The sequence below is a fragment of the Pan paniscus genome, chromosome 7 (genome assembly GCF_029289425.2).
Source record: "Pan paniscus chromosome 7, NHGRI_mPanPan1-v2.0_pri, whole genome shotgun sequence".
NCBI classification, from domain to species: Eukaryota; Metazoa; Chordata; class Mammalia; order Primates; family Hominidae; genus Pan; species Pan paniscus.
In genome coordinates, this window is record NC_073256.2 from 36207100 (window position 1) to 36230630 (window position 23531).

The following is a 23531-nucleotide window of genomic DNA, read 5'->3' on the forward strand; positions in this document are numbered from 1 at the left end:
TTTCTATGTAACTGAGTTTCAGATCTCCCCTTCCCAACATCTGTGTTTCCACCATCCATTCCCATCTCGGGTAAAGGCTGCACCATTCTTCCATTGCTCACACCAATGTGGTCATGGTCATCTGTGACTCCTCCCTTTGCTCTCACCCCCAATCCAATCTAAGCAAACCTCATGGGCTTTACCTTCAAGCACATACCTAGAATCTGACCAGGCCCCACTGCCACAACCTAGGTCCCAGAAACCATAACCTCCTGCTGCCATCACAGCGCCCCCTCCAAGCTGATCTCCCTGTTCCTACTTCACCCATATCTAATCTACTCCCAACACAACTATCAGAGTGATCCCGTTAACATTTAAGTCACTCCAGTTCAAAGTCCAAGTCCTAATTATGATTTTCAAGACTATACATGATCCATGCTGGGCACGGTGCCTCATGCCCGTAATCCCAGCACTTTGGAAGGCCGAGGTGGGTGGATCACCTGAGGTTAGGAGCACAAGACCAGCCTGAACAACATGGTGAAACCCTGTCTCTACTAAGAATACAAAAACTAGCTGGGCATGGTGGCAGGCACCTACAATCTCAGCTACTCGGGAGGCTGAGGCAAGAGAATCGCTTAAACCAGGGAGGTGGAGGTTGCAGTGAGCCGAGATCGTGCCATTGCACTCCAGCCTGGGCGACACAGCAAGACTGTGTCTCAAAAAAACTAAAAAAAAAAAAACAGCAGACACTGTCTCCATTGTATAAACATATGTGCATGAGAATATGCAAAAAGAAAAGGTACCAAATAGTCATAAATTTTTAAGTTAAAAGCTATTTGGTGGTGGTAAGATGACAAGTGTTTATTTTCTCACTTTTAATTTAAAATGCTGTACCTTTAAGCATTTTGAAGTGTAAACTTGATAAACTATCCAATTTGCCTGGTTAAATTCAAGATACAAGAGGTAAAGAATAAAACAGGGCCCTGCATCCCTTTCTTGACATTGACAAGAGGCTCTAGGTCAGCCTCTTCTTTGTTGACTGCCAGAAAGCCAATCCGTTGTGTCCTAATCCCCTGCTGGCCCTCCTCTGTATTTTCACGCCATCATTACTGACTTTGACCTCAATCTCTACATTCTATATTCTGAGCCATAACTCCTCTTCTCATTCTACTTTCTAGTACCTCAGTCAAGTCCTGAAAAATAGCTCAATATATGTGCATCCTCCTTACTTCTCAGATCTCAGGGGGCAAAAGTTAAACAGCACAAAGCATCAACATTAAACCAAGCCTGGCCCCTACCTATTTAAGAGTGTAACTCTATTACATTATATAATCTCCTATATTACAGAAAGAAAAAAATTAAGCGACCTTTGGTATTTGTAATTACACCCTCTTCCAAAATCCTATAGTTCTTTTTATGAAATTGTAGTATTATAAGAACAAATGTGATGAAACAAGAACTTGTCACCTCTTCTATTTGGCAGTTAATACCAAGAAGGCAAAAACTACGTCTTACTCATCCCACAATCCCTCAGTGTCTGGTACATGACTTACCTAGCATACACGCTCTATCTGTTAAGTAAATACGTTGCAGAACACAGAGTATTTCAGTAACACTCTAGATTTATATGTTGCAAATGTGATTTTACTATTCCAAATTCTTGAGTTCATCAAGGCAATAGGACTCTGTATAACTATCTTCATTTGCTTAAATTCAAGGGTAAGCTCCCCAGACAAAGGCACAGCAACACAGGTGAGTCATAACAAAAACACGGCAAGTCTTAAGAGTGCAGTAATTTGACAAAGGAGCAAAAAGTCCCACAAAGCGAAGTTCTCACGATGACTCGAACTGCACAGAAGCGCAGCATTCTCGGTGATGCTGTCAGTACCTGCCTCTGCAAGTATGTTCACAAGATGTCTGTGGCTTCAGGTGGGGATTAAACAAAAATAACCGCCTTAGTCACAGGCCTGGAACATGTGTCCCACAACTACAGGAACATTTAAATTCAGAGGGGAATAAACCAAAGACTTAAAGGTGTTGCTTCATTTTCCCAGCTACCATACAAAGGAGATAAACAAGGGTCTTCACATGTTCACCAGCAAATTTATTTACCTTCTGACACCTATGCTAATAATGCCGGATAAGAACAAAAGAAGGTGCACAGTGAGCCTCCTGGCTCATTAGGAGTCAAGGTTTATGAGCAGAGCTCCACTGAGCAATGAGGTGGTGAGATCACTGAGACCTCAAAACTTCACACCAACTTTTTTTTTTTTCTTTTCTTTTCAGAGGGTCTCGCTCTGTCACCCTGGCAGGAGCACAGTGGTGCAATCATAGCTCACTGTAGACTCAAACTTGGGCTCAAGAGATCCTCCTGTCTCAGCCTCCCGAGTAGCTAGTAGCTGAGACCATAGGCGGGAGCCACCGGGCCTGTCTTATATCTTTATGTCAGCTCTTTTCTGATGGTTTCCTTAGTCTCTACATATTTTTACTCTTAAACCTCAGGCATGCACATACCCCTCTGAGGTGCTTCCCAGTCTGTAGCCTCCTCCAATTTCACATGCCCCGAATTAAACTCACTATTCTCCTCCAGAAAACTTCTTGCTACTCTATTCCACATTTCACTTCATGGCCCACCACCTATCCAGCCTCCGAAGGCGGCGGCTGGGGAGACACTTAGGACTGTTCACACCAACAGAAGTGGCGAGACACTCTGTCTCCAAATTATTTTAAACATGTATTCTACTATCCATTCCCAAAAAATATGTAGCACTCGTGCAAGTTTGTGTCTACATTATTAGAACGAATCAGCCTCTACCTCCCTCGAGGCAGAGGCTCATCTCTCATTGACCCCGGGACACGTCTGCTCCAGGCATGCTGACTCTGGCCTTGACGTTCCCCAAGCACATGGTATCCTTTGACAACGCCACATCTGCACCCTCAGCAACCCCAGCAGCCTCCTCTGCTGGCAAGCTCCTGCAGGCACATTCCAAACAGTTCAAATGTCACCGCCTCTCCTGCAGTTCTCCCTCACAACAAGTTAGTGTTGCTCCTTTACTGTGGATACACAGTGGTTCGCACAGGTCTCCATTCAAATCAAGCCAAGCAATGTTTTTAAACACCTGTTGTGCAACCAGTACACTGTGCTGGGCACTGGAAAATATGAAAATAACTAAGAGCTGAACTCTATCCTTATGGATTTCACCGTCTAGAAGGAGACAGACATGTAAGGAAATAATGAGCATACAGCACTATAAATGCAAAGCAGCAGAGAGGCCAGGACAGCTGAGCTGGAATCTGAAGAGCCAAGAGTTTTCATTGGAACGATTTGCTTAGACATCCCCTTATCCCCTCACCCTCCAACCAGTAAGCTCCTTAAGAGGGCATATTTGCTTAATCCTGTTTGTAGTCTCAGAATCTAGTACACTGCCCAACACAGAGCGGGGACTCTAAGCACTTCTTGAATGAATGGGCGAGCCTGCACTGTGACATATTAAGCCTACTCATGAGTCATTCCACAAAGCAATCTTCTCCATAATAACTGCCAAGTAAGAATTGTGTGAAACGCCTGGAAAAGATCAAGCATTTACAAGTGATGATGTCCGTGAGGATGAAAAGAGGACATGTGCCTTGCAGGCACCCGCATGGCCCTGCTTGGTCGGTCCTGACCTCCTCCGCCCATCCATGTCCTCCAGCCCCCACCACACACAGTGGGTGGTTCACTGTTCCTCACGCACCCTACACCCTGCCTCACCTCGGGGTCTCTGCACGGCTGGTCCCTGTGCCTGGAAAGTCCTCCCGCCTGACACCCAAATGACTCCCTCCTCCCTTCCTTTCAGGTGTTTGCCCAAATGTCGCCCTCTCAGTGAGGCCTTTCTTGACCACCCGTTTAAAAATCTAATCTCCTTCACTGCTTTATTTTTATTTTATTTTATTTTTTGCTTGTTTTTTTTGAGATAGGGTCTTGCTCTGTCACCCAGGCTGGAGTGCAGTGGTGCGACCTCAGCTAGCTGCAACCTCCACCTCCCAGGTTCAAGAGATTCTCCTGCCTCAGCCTCCCAAGTAGCTGAGACTACAGGCACCGGCCACCAAACCCAGCTAATTTTTGTATGTTTAGTAGAGATGGGGTTTCACCATCTTGGCCAGGCTGGTCTCGAACTTCTGACCTCAAGTGATCCATCTGCCTTGGCCACCCAAAGTGCTGGGATTATAGGAGTGAGCCACCATGCTTGGCCCTTTCTCTTTATTTCTGGATTCATCATTATGAATCCAAAAATGTATTTATTTTCTTAATCCCCTTATTAGAATTTAAGCTCCCTAATGGAAGGAACGGGTCTCTTCTGTGCACTTCATTCCAGCACTTAGAAGAGTTCTTAGCACAAGCCAGCCTTCCCCACATTCTCCGTCACACACATGTGGTTTAATGAAGAATTCACATATGTCCATGAAAGAAGACAGGAGTGTGTCAAGACTTCTGCATGCACGTAAAGGACCAGGGTTAAGAGCACAGACTGTGGGGCCAGAACACCCGGCCCATTTCCCGTCTCCACCAGTTACCCCACTGTGTAACTTTGGACACGTTACTGAAGCTTTCAGACCCTCAAATTCCTCATCTGTAGAATGGCGATAATCACAGGATCCCTACTAGGAGTTGTGAGAATTAAATGAGATTATGCATTTAAAAGAGGGCTTAGCACCGTGCTTGGCACACACACGCACTCAAAACACGTTAGCGACTAATACTATTTTTATGAAAAGAGATCCTGATACACACTTTAAGGAAAGTGATTTAATTACATAAAAATATAGAAACATCTATTAGTGACACATTGAAATCAAATTTTATTCACATTTTAGAGACAAGGTCTTGCTCTGTCACCTAGCCTGAAGTGCAGTGGTACAATTATAGCTCACTGAACCCTCAACCACTTGGGTTCAGTGATCCTCCCACCTCAGCCTCCTGAGTAGCAAGGACCACAAGTGTGTGCCACTTGCCCAGCTATTTTTTTAATTTTTTGTAAAGACAGGGTCTCACTCTGTTGCCCAGGCTGGTCTCAATCTCTTGGGCTCAAGCAATCCTCCCACTTCATCCTTCCTAATTCCTGGGATCACAGATGTGAGCCACCATGTCCGGCCTCAAGTTGGCTTTTAGAATAACTTATTGGGTAATAACCTCTGATGTTTAGTAATTACTTTATTCAAGTATGTGAAAAATCTCTCATAATTTTGCTTACTATCTCCCTCAAATTCTCACCTAGAAAAGTTTAAAAGGATATAAAAGTAATTTGAAGAAGATTTTAAATTACCTTTAACACGAAATGAATGAAAAAATAATCAGTTTACATAAACCACGAAGGAAATAACTTAGCAAGAAAGAAGAGAAACCTGCGATGATAGGCAAGTCACTGCAAGTTTCGGACGGACTACTGTCTTGAAAGGAATTTACTTTATTAACCCACAATAAACTCAACTGAAATAAAGAGTTGCCCTTTTGAAATGTGGTTTCTCTTTCTCTAGAAGAAAACCAAAAACCATCTATTTCAGGAGGCCTTTCTTCACCGACCCACCCCTGGACATTCTTCTCATGGGGCCTTTTCCCCACCCATCACCATTCTTTGTGCCGCTTTGTGTTTGCTGCATAAACACGCACTCTCCCTCCTCAGCTCACAGGAGTCACGGGGCAGGGAGAGCGTTCTGCGCTACTTCTGTAATCCTACCTGGCTCAGGCTGGCCTCTGAAATGGCAACTCATGTGTGTAGAGAAGAACACAGATATTTATCATCTAAAACCTGGGAAAAGCTGGTATTGCCTCCAAAAGAGAGTGAAGGCGGGTCTCTCTAAAGATGTCTGAGTTGATCATGCAGGATTTACTCAGCAGTTATTCAGCAGAATTAATTTTATTTATTATTACTGTATTTGTTGTTTTAAGTTCCGGGGTACATGTGCAGGCTGTGCAGGTTTGTTACATAGGTAAACATGGGCCATGATGGTTGACTTCACCTACCAAACCATCACCTAGGTATTAAGCCTGGCATGCATTAGCTATTTTTCCTGAAGCAGCATTAATTTTCAATAGCCACATAAAATCATTCACATCAGAGTTAACATCAAGCTTTAAACCAAGGCCTGAAAAGTGCCACAGTTTCGAAACCATTCAGCTGGGCAACAAGAATTTTAATTTTTAAAAAAATTAAACGTTAGCCTGGTGTGGTGGTTCATGCCTGTCATCTCGGTACTGTGGGGGGCCTAGGTGGGAGGATCACTTAAGCCCAGGAGTTCAAGACCAGCCTGGGCAACAAAGTGAGACCCCCCATCTCTACAAAAATATATAAAAATCAGCTGGGCATGCTGACACACATCTGTGATACCAGGTACATGGGAGGCTGAGACAGGAGGATTTCTTGAGTCCAGGAATTCAAGGCTGCAGTGATCTATGGTGGAGTCAGTGCACTCCGGCCTGGACGACAGAGTGAAAATGTCTCAAAAAACAAACAGAAAACAACAACAAAAAAACAAATTAGACTTTATTATTAAAAATAAAACTCAGGCCAGGCGCGGTGGCTCACTCCTGTAATCCCAGCACTTTGGGAGGCCGAGGCGGGTGGATCACCTGAGGTCGGGAGTTCGAGACCAGCCTGACCAACATGGAGAAACCCTATCTCTATTAAAAATGCAAAATTAGCCAGGTGTGGTGGTTCATGCCTGTAATCCCAGCTACTCGGGAGGCTGAGGCAGGAGAATTGCTTGAACCAGGGAAGGGGAGGTTGTGGTGAGCCACTATTGCGTCAATTGCACTCCAGCCTGGGCAACAAGAGTGAAACTCCATCTCATAAATAAATAAATAAATCAAACAAACAAAACTCATGGCCATACTAATAGTATTGAGATTAATAATGTGTTGGTTAACAGCATCACTGGCTGGTCTGAATCCCACCTCTGCCACTTTCCAGCTGTTTAACATTGGACAAATTATTTAACTTTTCTGTGGAAGATTCCTTGTCTACAGAATAGGGATAAGCCTCAAAGTTATTGTGAGGATTAAATGAATTTATAGATGAAATTACTAAAACTGAGCCTGGAACTTGACATATACTTAACAGTGTGAGCTGCTATCATTGACATTATAATAATTACTATTACAAATAATTTTCATCACTATCTCATTTTATTTCAGTATATTTCCAAAGAAGCAAAGGTAGTTTAGATTTGGTTTGTTATAATCTCTTATAATCTGGTCTCATATAATATATTTCCACATTTTGACAAGTAAAATGGAACAGCTCTTTGGGAGGCCAAGGTGGGTGGATCACCTGAGGTCAGAAGTTCGAGACCAGCCTGGCCAACATGGTGAAACCCTGTCTCTACTAAAAATACAAAAAATTAGTTGGGCGTGGTGGTGGGTGCCTGTAAATCCCAGCTACTCAGGAGGCTGAGGCAGCAGAATCACTTGAACCCAGGAGGCGGAGGTTGCAGTGATCCGAGATTGCACCATTGCACTCCAGCCTGATCAACAGAGCGAGACTCCGTCTCAAAAAAAAAAAAAAAAAAAAAAAAAAAGGAAAGGAAAAAGAACAGCTCTGTTGGGTTTAATTACAATTCCTTCTCACATTCATTTTAAAGCTTCAAGAAAATGGCTGTTTCAATACTGGGTCTGGTTTTCTACTTAAGTGTTCTGAAAGGATTTATTGAAAACCCCAAATTGGCTGGAACATTCCTGCCACTTACCTTTCAGCAGAGTAACTGTGAGTCAGTATGGTGGATATCCATTTGGTTTCAATTTGCTAATACACACAGACACTTCATTGTACAATCAATGGCAACAGGATCACAGTGATCTAAAAGCACATTGTTTCTGCTTGATTTTTCTGTTCTACTTTTAACTCTGTGGCGATTAAGAAACACCTCTCAATTTATTGAGAGCATCCAAAAAAATTAGTTGCTATTAATTTTTCTGTAAAACATAATACAGTAGAATCAAATTAGTCTTCTTAGTCGGCTCGGGCTGCCATAATAGTACTAATACCAGATGGGGTGCCTTAAACAACAGAAATTTGTTTTCTCACAGTTCTGAAGGCTGGAATGTCCAAGATAGAGGTGCCAGCTGATCTGCTTCCCAGCAAGGGCCCTCTTCCTGGTATCCAGATGGCCACATTCTCATTCTACCTCACATACTGAGGACAGTTCCAATGTCTCTTCCTCTTTCCTTTTTTGAAAGAGAGTTTCGCTCTTGCTGCCCAGGCTGGAGAGCAATGGTGCTATCTCGGCTCACTGCAACCTCCGCCTCCTGGGATCAAGGAATTCTCCTGCCTCACCCTCCCCAGGAGCTGGGATTACAGGCACCTGCCACCACCCTTGGCTAATTTTTTTTGTATTTTTAGTAGAGAAGGGGTTTCCCCACATTGGCCAGGCTGGTCTCAAACTCCTGACCTCAGGTGATCCACCTGCCTCAGCCTCCCAAAGTGCTGGGATTACAAGCGTGAGCCACCATGCCAAGCCCATCTCTTCATCTTTTTCTAAGGGCACCACCCCTACTGGATTAAGATACCACTCTTATGACCCCGTTTAACCTTCATCACCTCCTCACCAGCCCTGTCTCCAAACACAATCACATTGCAGGCTGGGGCTTCAACATATTAATGTAGAGGGACCCAAGTATTCAGACCATAAAAGTCTTCTAACCAGTCAAATACAAAACTCAAATTCAAATCCAGAATGTTTCCAGTTACATTAACTTTGTTTCCATTCAGATACAGAAAACCACCCAGTAAAACGTAATTAGTTTTTAACTCAGACTGAAAAATCTGGATGCATAACTCAGTTATCAAGCTCATCGACACAGGATGATAAAAGCTCAAAAACATGCCCTGTCTTTTCACTAAGACTAAACAGATCCACTTTTCTCTAAGATACATGATGCAACACAGAGTAAAAGGACTTAACAACTGCTTCCCCGCTGGGTGGGACTGATCACCTACATAAAAGGATTCTATCTTTTTCAATATATCCTGGGTACTGGCCTCATTTCTTAAAAGTATGTGCAGTTAGATTTTCTGGGATTCAAGCACCACGAAATTCACAGAATCATACCAGTAACAGCAGTTACTCAGAAAATTAGGTGAGCTCCAAATTATCCCTAGAAAGGTAAGGGCTGTAAAAGCTGACAGGGTCTTAGATTCTCAGACACTTACACTTTCAAGATGTGAAGATGAAGCCCGGGGAGAGTAAAAGACTTGCTCAGGCAGAGTATTGGGGCCAGAGTTGAACTAAAACACAGGGCTCCTAACTGCAGGCCAGGGGCCACACTCCAATGCCACCAAGCTACAGGTGTTCCTCACAGAGGAGGAAGGGAGCTTCCCATTCTCTGCAAACACCATGAGCCTTACTGGACAACTACGGTAAGGACCAGAGCTTTTTCTTCGCCACCAAGGGACAGGGTTTTGCTCTGCTGCCCAGGTTGGAGTACAGTGGCATGATCATAGCTCACTGCAGCTTTGAACTTCCGGGCTCAAGTGATCTTCCTGCCTCAGCCTCCTGAATAGCTGAGGAGCCCCTACAAGGGCACACCATCATGCCCTCATGCCCAGCTGTTTTTTTGTTGTTGTTTTTTTTTTTAGAGATAGTGTCTTGCTATGTTGCCCAGGCTGGTCCTGAACTCCTGGCCCACTTTGGCTTCCTAAAGCACTGGGATTTCAGGCATAAACCACCACACCCAGCCAGGACTAGAGCTTTCATCTCACTCATGCCTTGACTCCCCAGGTGTGGCAATATCCCAAATAAGAATCACTCTTTCTCCCAATGGCTTTTGGCCTCTGTTTTTCTCCCAAATGATGAACACTCCAAGCTAATGAATTCCTATTTCCACCCAGATCCTCTGGGGATGGAGCCATGTGCTGCACTCTTCCTCCACTCACGCCTCTGTGGTCATGTCTCCTTGACCTTGACACTAGGCCTGAATCTAAATAAACAGCCCGTAAAACATTTCTGAGCATTACAGGCTTTCACACTTGAGGCTTCATGGTAGGGCTGAAAAATGAAACCTACAAATACTAAATTGTAGAGAGGTACAGAGATCTTCTGGGATTTGCTCGCTTTCATTAGTTTCCATAAAACATTCTCACATGTGTGGACACATAACTATTTGTATAAGGGAACTTACTACTAAATTGATTTGACATGACTTTAATTTGCCCAAGGCTGTACCGGCAGAAGTAAGGTGTGTTCTTTGCAAGATGTTCTCAGTCAACTGGAATGGCTAGCAGGCTTTTCATCCCCGTGACACAGGGCTGACTTTTCCATTTCTTTGTAACACAAATCTGTACATCCGCCAAATTTAGTATGATACTTAATAGCTATTCTTGAGGCGCTCACATTTCATTGGCCTAACACGACTTTAAAATTACAAATTGTAAGATACAAGCCAACATAAATAAAAGTTCACATTAGAAAAATTTAACTTTTTAGTCACCCTCATATCCCTCCTAAATCTATCATACATCTTTCAGTAAAATTAAAAAAAAAATTAATCTCTTCACATGTATTGAGGGCACACTAGGGACCTACCGTACAACACTTCAGCATTGTTAAGCACTTAACCATTTGAAAAAACTTAATGAAATGATTCAAATTTACATCAGCCACCCAATTGTATATTTATGTACACATCCTTCTGAATAGCTTATAAGATGGTTTATACACCTATACCTCTCTCCTCAACTAGCCTTTGCCTTGCTCAAAGATAAGGGATATAAGTTGTCATCTTCTTTTTCTACCTCCTGTGCTCAGGATGCTGATCCACAAAAGGCTAATAACTGCTTTAGTGACAGAAGGCATTAGATCTATAATCATGACTGTCAAATTTTACATTCAATTAACTCATAAACTATTGAACTATTTTATTCTTACCAGAACTGGACACACGCCTGATCCTCTGAGGAGATACGGCTCGATCAGCACTGGGATTTCTATTGTCACTGTTCCGCCTCAAACAGGAAACAGGGGGCCCCACTTTAGCTTTTGGAGCAGCTATTTGCCTCAAACCGCAGGAGTCAGGCTTGGATATATTCCTACCTGAGGTGGTCGTTGTTTTTGAAGCAGAGCCCTGTGAAAATAACAGTTAAGACTGTAAACCAAAACTAAAATTCTAAGCCCCCCAACTGACTGAATGGGCCCCTCCTCTAGGCCAAGGCAATTCCAAAGAAACCTAAAAAACAAGTTCAGGCCATGATGGCAAAGAGGTCAGACATGCCTCATTATACTCTCCTCCCTTTAGAATTCAGGCACAACTGACCAGAATTAACATTAAAACAGAAACCTTAAGTCAGACAAAACAGACTCTTTATAGCAAAAAGACACTAAATTCCAACCTGACTCTAGTATAGCATCACATGACAGACAACAAGCCCTGAAGGAAATTGAAGTATTTTACCCCAAAATATTTTTCTTTAACACATTTTGAAATGGCCCTGCAAAGCTGTCTCTTGTAGGGGCAAATTTACATTCTGTAGAGAATCTTCTTCCCTTCCCAGATCTTTGGTCCCAAAGAAATTAGCTGAGAGTCTAGCACCTTTTAAAAGTCTAAATTGGTAATATTTGCCATCTATTGCCTCTGAAGGCGGCCCGGTATGAGATTTCATCTACGTAATAAGAACCTTGGTCTCCACAGCCCCTTATCTTAACCGAGACACTCCTTTTTATTGATTCCAGGTCTTTAGATAATAACTTCTTTTGTTTTTTGACATGGAGTCTCCTCTATCGCCCAGGCTGGAGTGTAGTGGCATGATCCCAGCTCAACGCAACCTCTGCCTCCCGGGTTCAAGTGATTCTCCTGCCTCAGCCTCCTGAGTAGCTGGGATTACGGGTGCACACCACCATCAATCTTTTTACTTTTAGTAGAGATGGCTAATTTTTATATTTTTGTAGCTAAGTTTTGTATTTTTTTTTTGGCATTTTATTTTTAGTAGAGATGGGGTTTCACCATGTTTTCTATTTTTTTTTTTTTTTTTTTGTATTTTTTGTATTTTTAGTAGAGATGAGGTTTCACCACGTTGGTCAGGCTGGTCTCAAACTCCACACTTCGTGATCTGCCGCCTCGGCCCCCCAAAGGGCTGGGATTACAGGCTTGAGCCAATAACTTAATTCTTTCAACAAACTGCCAATCAGTAAATCTTTGAATGCACCTATGATCTGTAAGTCCCTACTTCAAGATGTCTCATCTTCCCAGACCAAACTAACGTGTATCTCAAATATATTGACTGATGTCCTTTGTCTCCCTAAAATGGATGAAATTAAGCTGTAACCCAAACACCTAGGCACATGTTCTCAGGACCTCTTGAGGATGTGTCATCAGCCATGGTCCTCATATTTGGGTCAGAATAAGTCTCTTCAAATGTTTTAGAGTTTGGCTTTTTTCATTAACAAAATTTTAATCCAGATCATACCTTCCCCATACCACTTCCTTGTGGTATTAGCTACATGAAAGGAACAATTTCTAAGTGAACGTGTACAGTTGTCCCTCGGTATCAAAAATGATTAGTTCCAGGACCCTGGCAGATATCAAAATCCATGGACACTCAAATCTCTTATATGAAATGGTGTAGGGTTTGCATATAACCTACGCGCATCCTCCCATATACTGTAAATCATCTCCACGTTCGTTACTTACAACGTCTACCTATTACTTGTTTCAGGTGGATTCAACATAGTATTCAGCATGTAGTAAGTTCAAGTTTTGCTTTTTGAAACATTGCAGATTTTTTTTCTGAATATTTTCAGTCCAAATTTGGCTCAATCCACAGATGTGGAGCCCACAGATACAGAGGGCTGACTGTATTCAATTTTCATTTTTACTATGGAACAATTAAAACTCTTCACAGCTTACTCTTTAATTCACCATATTCTGCCTTTGTACCCATTAGTGAGAGTGTACTCAAGATCGCCAGTGTCACAAGTTAAATTCAAGCTAGTTTTCAATCTTTCCCCTGGGGGCTCTCTCTACACATCCAACGTTAATAAGTCCATTCTCTGGTTTCCTGACAAAGCTCTTTCCTGGTTTTCCTTCTACCTGTCCGGTCATTCCTTTTCTGGGTCCTATTCTTCTGTACCTTTGGAAGCTAGTGATATAATTTGGATCTGTGTCCCCACCCAAATCTCACATCGAATTGTAATCCCCAGTGCTGTAGGAGGGGCCTGGTGGGAGGTAACTGGATCATAGAAGCAGACTTCCCCCTTGCTGTTCTTATGATGGTGAGTTCTTACAAGATCTCGTTGTTTAAAAGGATGTGTCACCTGCCCCCTCACTCTCTTCCTCCTCCTCCAGTCATACAAGACATGTCTACTTCTCCTTTGCCTTTGAGCCTGGACTGTAAGTTTCCTGAGGCTTCTGAAGCCTTGCTTCCTGTACAGCCTGTGGAACTGTGAGTCAATTAAACCTCTTTTCTTTATAAATTATCCAGTCTCAGGTAGTTCTTTATATAGCAATGTGAGAACAGACTAATACAGCTAGTCTTCATGAAGACCTAGCCTTGGCCCTGTTCTCTTTGCTCACCATGTACTCTTCCTACATGATCTTGGCTGCTGTTTCAATTGCCACGTGTACACTGGTACATCCAAATCCACACGTTCAACCAGTACTCTCTCCTGAGTCTCCCATATACCTAACTTCTTTCTATACATCCCAAAGCAGCATCCTTCAAGCACCTCCACGTATTAGTCCATTTTCACAACGCGGATAAAGTCACACCTGAGACTGGGTAATTTATAAAGAAAAAGCAGTTTAATGGGCTCATAGTTCCACATGGCTAGGGAGGCTTCACAATCATGGCAGAAGGTGAAAGGTTCATCTTACAAGGCAGCAGACAAGAGAGAATAAAAGCCAAGTGAAAGCAGTTTCCCCTTATAAAACCATCAGATCTCATGAGACTTACTCACTACCACAAGAACAGTATGGGGGAAACCACCCCCATGATGCAATTATCACCCACCAGGTCCCTCCCACAATATGTGGGAATTACAGGAGCTACAATTCAAGATGAGATTTGGGTGGGGACACAGCCAAACCATATGACTCTACTTAACTTACTAACATATAGCCCTTATAGAATACTATTCTAAATTCTAAGTATATGTATCAATTCACTTAACCCTCATAATAATCCTGTGAAGTTGCTAGGTTTATTGTACCCCATTTTAAAGAACAAGAATATGAAGCATTTTCTAAAATTAAACTTACTTTCCTATCTATCTCAAAACTTATCTCTTCCTGTATTCACCACAACATACCCAGGCACCCAACTTCAACAATGAAAGCTGTTTCTCTTTTCCATCTGCTGTCATTTCTCAGCAAGATTACTGAAACCATGTCCTCAGGATCTTTCTGGTCTCTCCAGCTTTCAATTCATCTTTTATCTGCCTGCTAGGGCAATCTCTCTCAAACTCGAATAGGGTTAGACACCTTCTGTCTGTCTTCCAGATAACATCTTCTTCACAAGGCCCAGCAATCCTTTTGCATATGGAAGCCCCTGCCATCCTCTTCACCTTATTCCCTACTGCTCAGGGTTCCATACTCCCAGCTCCCACCACACCTACCACCTAGAGTCCCCTAAATTAGAAAATCTTCTCATATTTCTTCAGCTTTGTACTCTACCCAGAATACTTGCCCTTCAAATTCCAGCTAGTGACAACATGTGATGTCCCCTATAAGCCTTCCTTGACAACTCTGCCCACCACCACATCTTGTTCCCCCTCCTGCAGCACAGCAGTCTACTCACACTCCCAACTGAGCAATCAACATACCTTTGCCTGTTTACTGTATTGGTAGAGGCAGGAAGCAGAGAAATTCTAGGCAGACGGGGGCAGTTCCCCACCAAAACCCCACCTTCAAGGCAAAAACCCTGAAACCCACAGCCTAAAGTGAGAACTTCTAAACCTGTTTGCCCACTCTCTCCTAATTAGTTCTTTCTGAATAATGACTTTTTACCAATTGAGAGTTGCCTTTTCCAAAACTACCTATGGCCTGCCTTGCCCCCCACATCCCATTCCTGTAAAGACCCCAGACTCACTTGGTAGAGGAGACAAACGGCTTGACTGATGTATTAGTCCATTTTTATGCTGCTGATAAAGACGTACATGAGACTGGGCAACTTACAAAAGAAAGAGGTTTAATTGGACTTAAGAGTTCTACGTGGCTGGGGAAGCCTCACAATCATGGCAGAGGGCAAGGAGGAGCAAGACATGTCTTACATGGATGGCAGCAGGCAAAGAGAGCTCATGCAAGAAAACTCTCCCTTATAATAACCATCAGATATTGTGAGACTTAATCACTATTATGAGAACAGCATGGGAAAGACCTGCCCCTCCATTATTCAATTCCCTCCCACTGGGTCCTTCCCACAACATGTGGGAACTCAATACGAGATTTGGGTGGGGACACAGCCAAATCATATCAACTGGAGACTTCAGAGGACAGCTGAGTCTACTGTCATTTCACCCTGAACACACCCAATCTCGCCTGATCTTTGAAGCTAAGCAGGGTCAGGCCTGGTTAGTACTTGGATGGCAGACAGACAGCCGGACTTTGGAGGAGAGATGGCTTAGCTTTGGAGAAGAGCCAAGTGTAGATAGCCAGACTTTAGGGAAGATTATCTGCCCGTCCTGTCCCGTCTTCAGCTACCCTCTCTGCTGAGAGCCACTTTCATTGCTAAATAAAATTATCTGCCTCCACCATCCTTCAGGTGTCCATGTGACCCAATTCTTCTTGGACAGTGGACAAGAGCTTGGGACCCACCAACTTTGGGTACCCAAAAAAGGTTATCACACTGACCCTTTGCCCTCATTACTGGAGGGCAGCTGCCCCACACAATGAGGCAAAGGGCCCACTGAGCTGATGACACACCGCTGTCCATGGATGGTGGAGCCAAGAGAGCACTGTAGCATGCCCTCTGGGGCTTTAGGGTCACAGACACCACCACCTGGGCACCACTGCGGGGCCTGCACACAGCATGCTCCTGCCGGTGCTCAAAGTGGCTGGCTGGATCCTGTACTGACTTGCCCACACACTCCTGCCCGCAAGAGGTTGAGCATGGCGGGCTGAATAAATGGGGCACCCCCATCGCAAGTTTTACAAATGCATTGAGAAAAACTCCTGCAACAGTATTACCCACTGCACTAGGCACTCAGACAGGGTCTCTTTTTTCCCTACATCCTAACAATCATCACCATATGTATAATACATAGTATGCACCCAATAAATGTTTCTATTCTACATAGAGGAAATGGGAGTCTGAGCCTTACTCACAGTGTGAATTCCAACACCAAACTACAATTTGCAATTCTCCCTTTACATTAATGTAAAGCAAAAATAAAATTCTAAGCCCCCCAACCATCTGAAGGGACCACTTCTCTCGGCCAAGGGCATTCCAAAGTTAACCTGAAAAACTAGTTCAGGATATGAAAGGAAGGGGGAGTCAGACATAATTATATTCTCCGAAGGGTTGGAATTCAGGCACAGCTGACCAGCATTAACATCAACAAAGACCTTAAGACTGATAGAACAGACTCTTTTAAGTCTGATAAGAAACATTTACAATCAACTCCCCCTGAAGCCAGCTACCTGAAGGTTTCATCTGTATGATAAAACCTTGGTTTCCACAGCTCCTTATCTTAACCCAGACATTCCTTTTTGTTGATTCCAGGTCTTTAACTCTTTGAACCAACTGCCAATTAGAAAATCTTTAGGCTGGGGGTGGTGGCTCAAACCTGTAATCCCAGCACTTTGAGAAGCCGAGGTGGGCAGATCACATGAGGCCAGGAGTTCGAGACCGGCCTGGCCAACATGAGGAAAGCCAGTCTCTACTAAAAATACAAAAAAATTAGCTGGGTGTGGTGGTCCTCACCTGTAATCCCAGCTACTCAAAAGGCTGAGGCAAGAGAATCACTTGAACCCGGGAGGCAGAGGCTGCAGTGAGCCGAGAGATCACATCACTGCACCCCCAGCCTGGGCAACAGAGAATCTGTCTCAAAAAAAAAAAAAAAAAAAAGAAAGAAAAAGAAAAAGAAAGAATATCTTTAAATCTGCCTGTGACCTGGAAGCTGCCTCCACTTCCAGTTGTCTCTCCTTTCTAGACAGAACCACTGTATACCTTACATGTACTGATTGACGTCTTATGTCTCCCTAAAATGTGTAAAAGCAAGCTGTACCTCGATCACCTTAGGCCCATCTTCTCAGGATCTCCTAAGGGCTGTGTCATGGGCCACTGGTCACTCACGTTTGGCTCAGAATAAATCTCTGCAAATATATTACAGAGTTTGACCCTTTTTTTGACACAAAGAACAACTGAGCCCAATAGAGACTTAGTAACCTGCCTGAGGTCACTTTGCCCAGTAAATGGTGGAGCTACAATTTGAAACTACTCTAAAATCCATGCTTGTAAAGCAGCATGTTCCCTGTCATCACTCTTCTTTCTTTAATAAATCACAAGTGTTAATTTCCGATAGATATACATAAAGCCCAATGCCGATGGCAGTCGAATTCATACATTAGGTGAATTCAACAATAACTTAGCAGGCCAATCACCCATGAGAACAGCTGGAGGTCATGTTTTGGCACTGGAGAACAATACAGAATTGGCCAAGAAAAGCAAGAGACTGTACACAAACTAACAAAGATCTTCTGTCTCTGGCTAGGTTAAATTAAAGCTGGCTAAATTCATCTCCCAGAGAAAAATCTTCTTTTAAAAAGTAACCCAAAAGTTAACCTCCCAGAGAAAACCTTCTTTTAAAAAGTAAGGCAAACTTCTCATCAATTTACAAAAGTGAATCTTCAGCAAATCACTTGTTTTGCCTTTCAGAGCCAACATTCCAAAAATTTTGAAACCGTATGGTGTTTGCAGCAGAAAAGGCCAGGATTCAAGTGAGGGCTCTGAGTGTGAATCCCAATTTTACTATTTACCAGCTGTGTGAGTTTTAAGTGACCTCGCTGAAGTATTAAAATGTCGACAACAATTGCCCTGTTGTTATTGGGAAGAGTAAATAACAAGGTATGGAAAGCACCTGAGCGTTACAGGGCCCATTAAATGGCATAATATAACTAAGGCACCTGAGCAAAGTGCCTGACCCAGAGCAAGCACTGAATAAATATCAATTCCTTTCCTTTTAGGTTAAGTCTCCACTCCCTTTATCTCACACACTATCATGAACACATAACCTCTGTTGTGAGGAGCTACATCTAGCCCCGTTTCAAATAAAAATCAAGTTCCTTCTTCCAAATAAGAACTTTTCTAAAGATTCAGATACACCCTGACCACCAATGAGCTGTGAAGTTGCAGGCAGCCTAGGGATTCAGTAAACTCAAGGCCTAAGGCAGGCCAAGGCCAACAAAGCAACAGTAAAAATTAACATCCGACCGGGCGCGATGGCTCACGCCTGTAATCCCAGCACTTTGGGAGGCCAATGTGGGCGGATCACTTGAGGTCAGGAGTTCGAGACCAGCCTGGCCAACATGGTGAAACCCCATCTCTAATAAAAATACAAAAAATTAGCCAGGCATGTGCACCTGTAGTCCCAGCTACTTGGGAGAAATGCGTGAACCTGGGAGGCAGAGGTTGCAGTGAGCTGAGATCGCGCCACTGCACTCCATCCTGGGTGAGAGAGGAGACTCCATCTCAAAGAAAAAGAAAATTAACATCCCTCCAGCATGGTCTCTTCATCAATCCAGGGCAGTAAGAGCCTTTGAGTGCTGCTGAAGTGACCAACAGACATTCATGTTTCAGGAAAACACGCAGCAAATTCATTCAGCTCTCTACAGTAAGTGCAAAGCCAGTGGCCTGTGAGGGTCTGCCCAGACACTTTCCAGTCCTCCTTCCCAGAGACATGGAAATATGCAAGAGGTAAACTAGCAAAATTAGAGAGCACTGTGCTTCAGACATGATCGTGAAAAAAGAGGAGGCCGGGGGCAGTGGCTCACGCCTGTATTCCCAGCACTTTGGGAGGCCGAGGCAGGTGGATCATGAGGTCAAGAGATCAAGACCATCCTGGACAATATGGTGAAACCTCGTCTCTACTAAAAATACAAAAATTAGCTGGATGTGGTGGTGCACGCCTGTAGTCCCAGCTACCTGGGAGGCTGAGGCAGGAGAATTGCTTGAACCTGGGAGGCGGAGGTTGCAGTGAGCCGAGATCTTGCCACTGCACTCCAGCCTGGCGAAAGAGCAAGAACAAGACTCTGCCTTAAAAAAAAAAAAAAAAAAAAGAAAGCAAAAAAGAAAAAAGAGTCCCTTATGCCAGTTGATAAGCATATGCGAATATGGGACAATCTTTCAAGACTTACAAAGTATTTCATATCTAATTATGAATCCTAACAGCCAGATTCCTAAGGCGAAAAGTGCTGTTTCTCCAAGACGTACTAGGATCCATTTCAACCTGATGATTCTATCCTTACCTCAGTACCACATCGGGAGCCTGAAAAACAGGTTTTCAAGCTGCACAGGGGCAACATAACCCTAAGACTCAATGCACAAATCAGGAAATCTTTTAGTTTCAAAATTACACAACCAATTTAAATTCAAGACAAATGTCATTAAAAAAAAAAAAAAACTTTATGATAGAGTTTTTGGTAGCTGGGGACTGACACACCAAAAAAAGTCTCCCATAAATCAAGAGAATAAACATCGTGTTTCTATGTATATCTATAAATGCCAAACTAAGAATGTTGATTAGAATTAAGAGTATGTTGTAATTTAATTTTGCAAAAAAAATTAAAATTATAAATGATATCAGTTTTCTAAGTTTGACTTCAAGATAACTTAAAAACTAAATCTGAGTTTTGAATCAATGGATGAACTCATTAGTTTAGAAATCACTGTGCTGTACCCTTCTTCCAAATAGAGAAGACTGGTTGTTAAAGCCCAAACATGTCTAAACTGATGTTTTAGAGAATCAAGAATATCTTCAGTCTTTCCTAACCTTGTCTTCTAAACGGACCTGACAATTCCCTCCCTTGTGGCCCCCATGCACCCTGAAGACACACCTAAGTCAGCCCTTCTGCACTTGCTATTCTATGTGCTTCATTCCTCTTGCCACGAGCCCTCCAAGGGACAGGCTGTCTGTGTCACACCTGCCTTTCTCCGCTGGCACTTAGCTCCCTTCCTGGCCCAGAGGACAGGCACCCAAGGACAGCCTGTCTGGGGCTGAAAATACACCTAAGTCCCCACTGCCAAAAATAGGGCTGAGGACACATGCCCAACGACCAACAGTGGCCTGTCCAATGTTTTTAAAACCCAGAAAACCAATTTCTACACACTATTCTCAAAAATACATGCATGTTTAAAGGAAAATCACCTTTACACTGCATGTGAATTCTTTATTCTTTAAACAGCACTCTCTAGGTCCCCCCCAAATATTTTAGACAGGTGCTATGGAAAACATACTGGTTTTTCACTATACATAAGTAAAAGATATTTTATTTTATATACCAGGAATTAATATATTAAGGCTGCAAGAGGCTTCACACATCCACTAGGTCCAATCCTTTCATCTTTGGGTCTCGAAAAATTACTTGCCAAAAATCATTATTAGCCGGTCAGAGGAAAAATCAAGAACACTCTTGCTCATACAAGAGGGCTCTACCTCCCAGAGCTGCCTCCTCCACAAGAGTCCAGGAGTTATTTTTATGTTGACATGTTTACCAGCACTCCCAAGCCCTTTCTTAAATGCTGTCCAATACATTTTAAAGTTGACAACCCAACTTTTTCAGAAAAATAAAATATAACCTGATTGTATCAGGCACTTAAACTACTAATTATACTAAAATATTAAAGTAACTTCATTTTTTCAGCACACTATTAAAAGGAATGGTGATACTTGATACAAAATACTGAAATTGAGCATTTTTTTTTTCCATATGCAGTTTTGTTGTATTGAAACCTATTAACACCCCAGTACTGACAAGACAATGAATTAACAACTAAATGTAAATCTGCCCACCTGGTTCTGCAATATTACTGACTAATAGATAACTAAATGCTAACACATCTCAGTTTTCTCCACAGTTCTCTGAAGCATGCAAAATATATATATATATTACTTACCAAAAACAGAGAACCATATTCAAAAGTCTCATTCATAATCTCTTGTTTCAGCTCTTGTTTTTCCATAGATGTCCCATTTTCTTTTTCACCCTTCTTTTCAGGGCTAATCCTATCAATGTTGGGAACATAGGTCATTTCCAAACATTCTGCACTTTCCATTCTAACAGGGAGTATGCCTTTGATCTTCTGAAACAACGCAGAAACGGACCTGGTCTCGCATGCTGAGTTAGAAGAACTGGCTTTGTCAACATCTTCCTGATTCGATTTCACGGCAGATGTTGTTCTTGGAACCCTGTGTGAAGCATTTTTAGAATGAGTTGTAACATGCACAGCCTGGCTAGTAATGAGTTTATTAAACTGCTGCTTATGCGTCTTGTTAATTAGAATTTCTGCTTTTTTGTCTGCATTCAAGTCAGATCTTGGTGTTCTGCTCAAGACTGTTTGTTGTCTTGAAATCACTGATGAGGGTGATGAGGCACTGGTCAGCTGAGGTCTGGGCGTGACCTTTGATAAAGCAGCATCTTTGGGCTGCAGCACTGGTCTAGACATAACTTTTGCTTTGACATTCTTGAAGTTTGGTCTTGGGTAACTTATAATTTCAGTTTTTCTAACTTTGCAGCCTATTGGGGTATTCGTTTTGATTGTTGATTTTCCTAAACTAGGTTTACACAGGTTCACAGGTGCCTCCTTCGAGTTTGGTATGTTTTTAAGCCCTCGATTACCCTTCTCCACTTTCTTACATTTCTCCGTTGCTTCAATCGGTGAAACAGAAAAGGTTACTTTTGTGGGTTCTAGGACTGGTGTTGACATGCACATCGTTTTGTCTGTGCTAATGACCATATCATTTGCATCCCAAGTCAGTCCAAATGACGAGCCCACCTTTTGTCCTGGCGGGCTACTTAGAATCAATGCTGAGGTATGATTTTGGGTTCCCAAATCCTTTCCTTTGGAGACCATTTGTGTGTCTTCAGTCTCAGTGACTTTATGCTCTGGGTTCAGCACTTGAGCTTCGCTTTTATCAAAACCTGGCACCATTAAAGGGCATTCATCATCCATAAGACAATAGGACACTGTCTCTCTCAGATTTTGGCCCACTTCCTTGTGCCTGTATGAGCTCTGTGAATGTGGTTCGCTATTGGATTCATCATGGGATAAACAAAAGAACTCTTGTAATGCAGAATCATTGGGGACTTCCATGCCATCAGAAACTGGTGTTAGTGCTTGTGTCTCTTTTTCTCCAACTAGTCTTTGTTGTGATCCATCTGTGTACTCACTGGTGACCTTTCCTGAAGAACATGCACACTGATTTCCAATATCTGAAACAAAAACCTCACTTTGCATCACCACATCAGAAAATGCTGTGTAAGTCGTGTCTTGGGCTTCTGATGGTGTGACTTGAGGGTTTTCAAAGCTTTCTCTATCATAAGTAGTTTCTCTTGCATGCGTCTTATCAGAATGGGAAGATGTCCAAGTGGAATAGGATAAAGAAGATGTACTTCCACTCCTCCTACCAGTTGGTGGCAGGCTTCCAGCAGTATGGAAGGACTGACTCTTTCCGATGGCATGATGTGATATAAAGGTGCAGTTAACTTTATCCACTGTCATGTCAAATGTTTGGTTTAGCTCCAAGGCATCAGAGTAGCCTGTACAGTTCAAATTGTCATTAGGCTTCCACACAAAAGGCAAAGATGGCTCAACACTCTGGCCCTCAACTGCTTCTAGGGAATGACAACTGTGTTGCAGATATTTGGGCTTCTCAGTACCTACAAGTGCAGGAGACTGACAAATGGAATCTTTATGCATATCTAACACCTGCTTACTAATGAAACCACTAGAAGACTTTTCATGACCAAATACTTCAACACCCTGAAGGCTTAAAGAAATATTTTCACCAGTAACCACAGCAGGGTCAGTTTCATAATCAACCACCATGTCATCTGGGATGGCAGAATTCCAATTCACACTGCTGGCTGAAGAGTTTTGTGTAGGTGGTGATTTCGGGTTGTATGCATGTGTATTTCCATCTTTATCACTGGTAAAGAAGGTTTGCAATTCATCTTCGATTTTATCATCTGAATTATCATCAGTCATCCTGAATAGTAACCTTAAACCTCTGCCATTTTATTTCTTCTTCAATTCCTTTTAAATGAGAGGGTGGGCAAAATGGTCTGTCTTCTAGGTTTTTCAGCACAGTTGAAAGGTTTTCAGTCTAAGATGCTCTGAAGATTAAATGCTTTGTTGTTCCCTGGAAGAAATAAAATGTTTAACTCAAGTAACTATATGAAAAATTAACAGGCCACCCCTTGGTTTCAATCACTAAGTGATTAGTTTCAATCACTTTATGTTCACATTTAGACCCCACAACTATTGATGTGGGTAACTGAGATATAATTAGGCAATCTATCACCACTTTTCAAGACACTTTTTTAATTTGAGGGAATAGCAAATGGGGCAAAATGGAAGATGGGGTCATTG

General features: G+C 42.7%; 1 protein-coding gene across 4 annotated transcripts in view; it reads right to left on the reverse strand.

Moving 5' to 3' along the window:
• MTUS1 (microtubule associated scaffold protein 1) overlaps window positions 1-23301 on the reverse strand; it is a 111924-nt gene extending 88623 nt beyond the window's left edge. For all 4 annotated transcript variants that reach the window (XM_055116306.3, XM_055116304.3, XM_063607073.1 and 1 more), the window contains exons 1-2: window positions 21057-23301; window positions 10879-11074 (exon numbers count right to left, since the gene is read on the reverse strand). In XM_055116306.3, coding sequence (XP_054972281.1) covers window positions 10879-11074; window positions 21057-23147 — 2287 coding nt within the window. In that variant the 5' untranslated portion in view covers window positions 23148-23301. The remainder of the gene's footprint in view (window positions 1-10878; window positions 11075-21056) is intronic.
• Window positions 23302-23531: the final 230 nt, after the last annotated feature.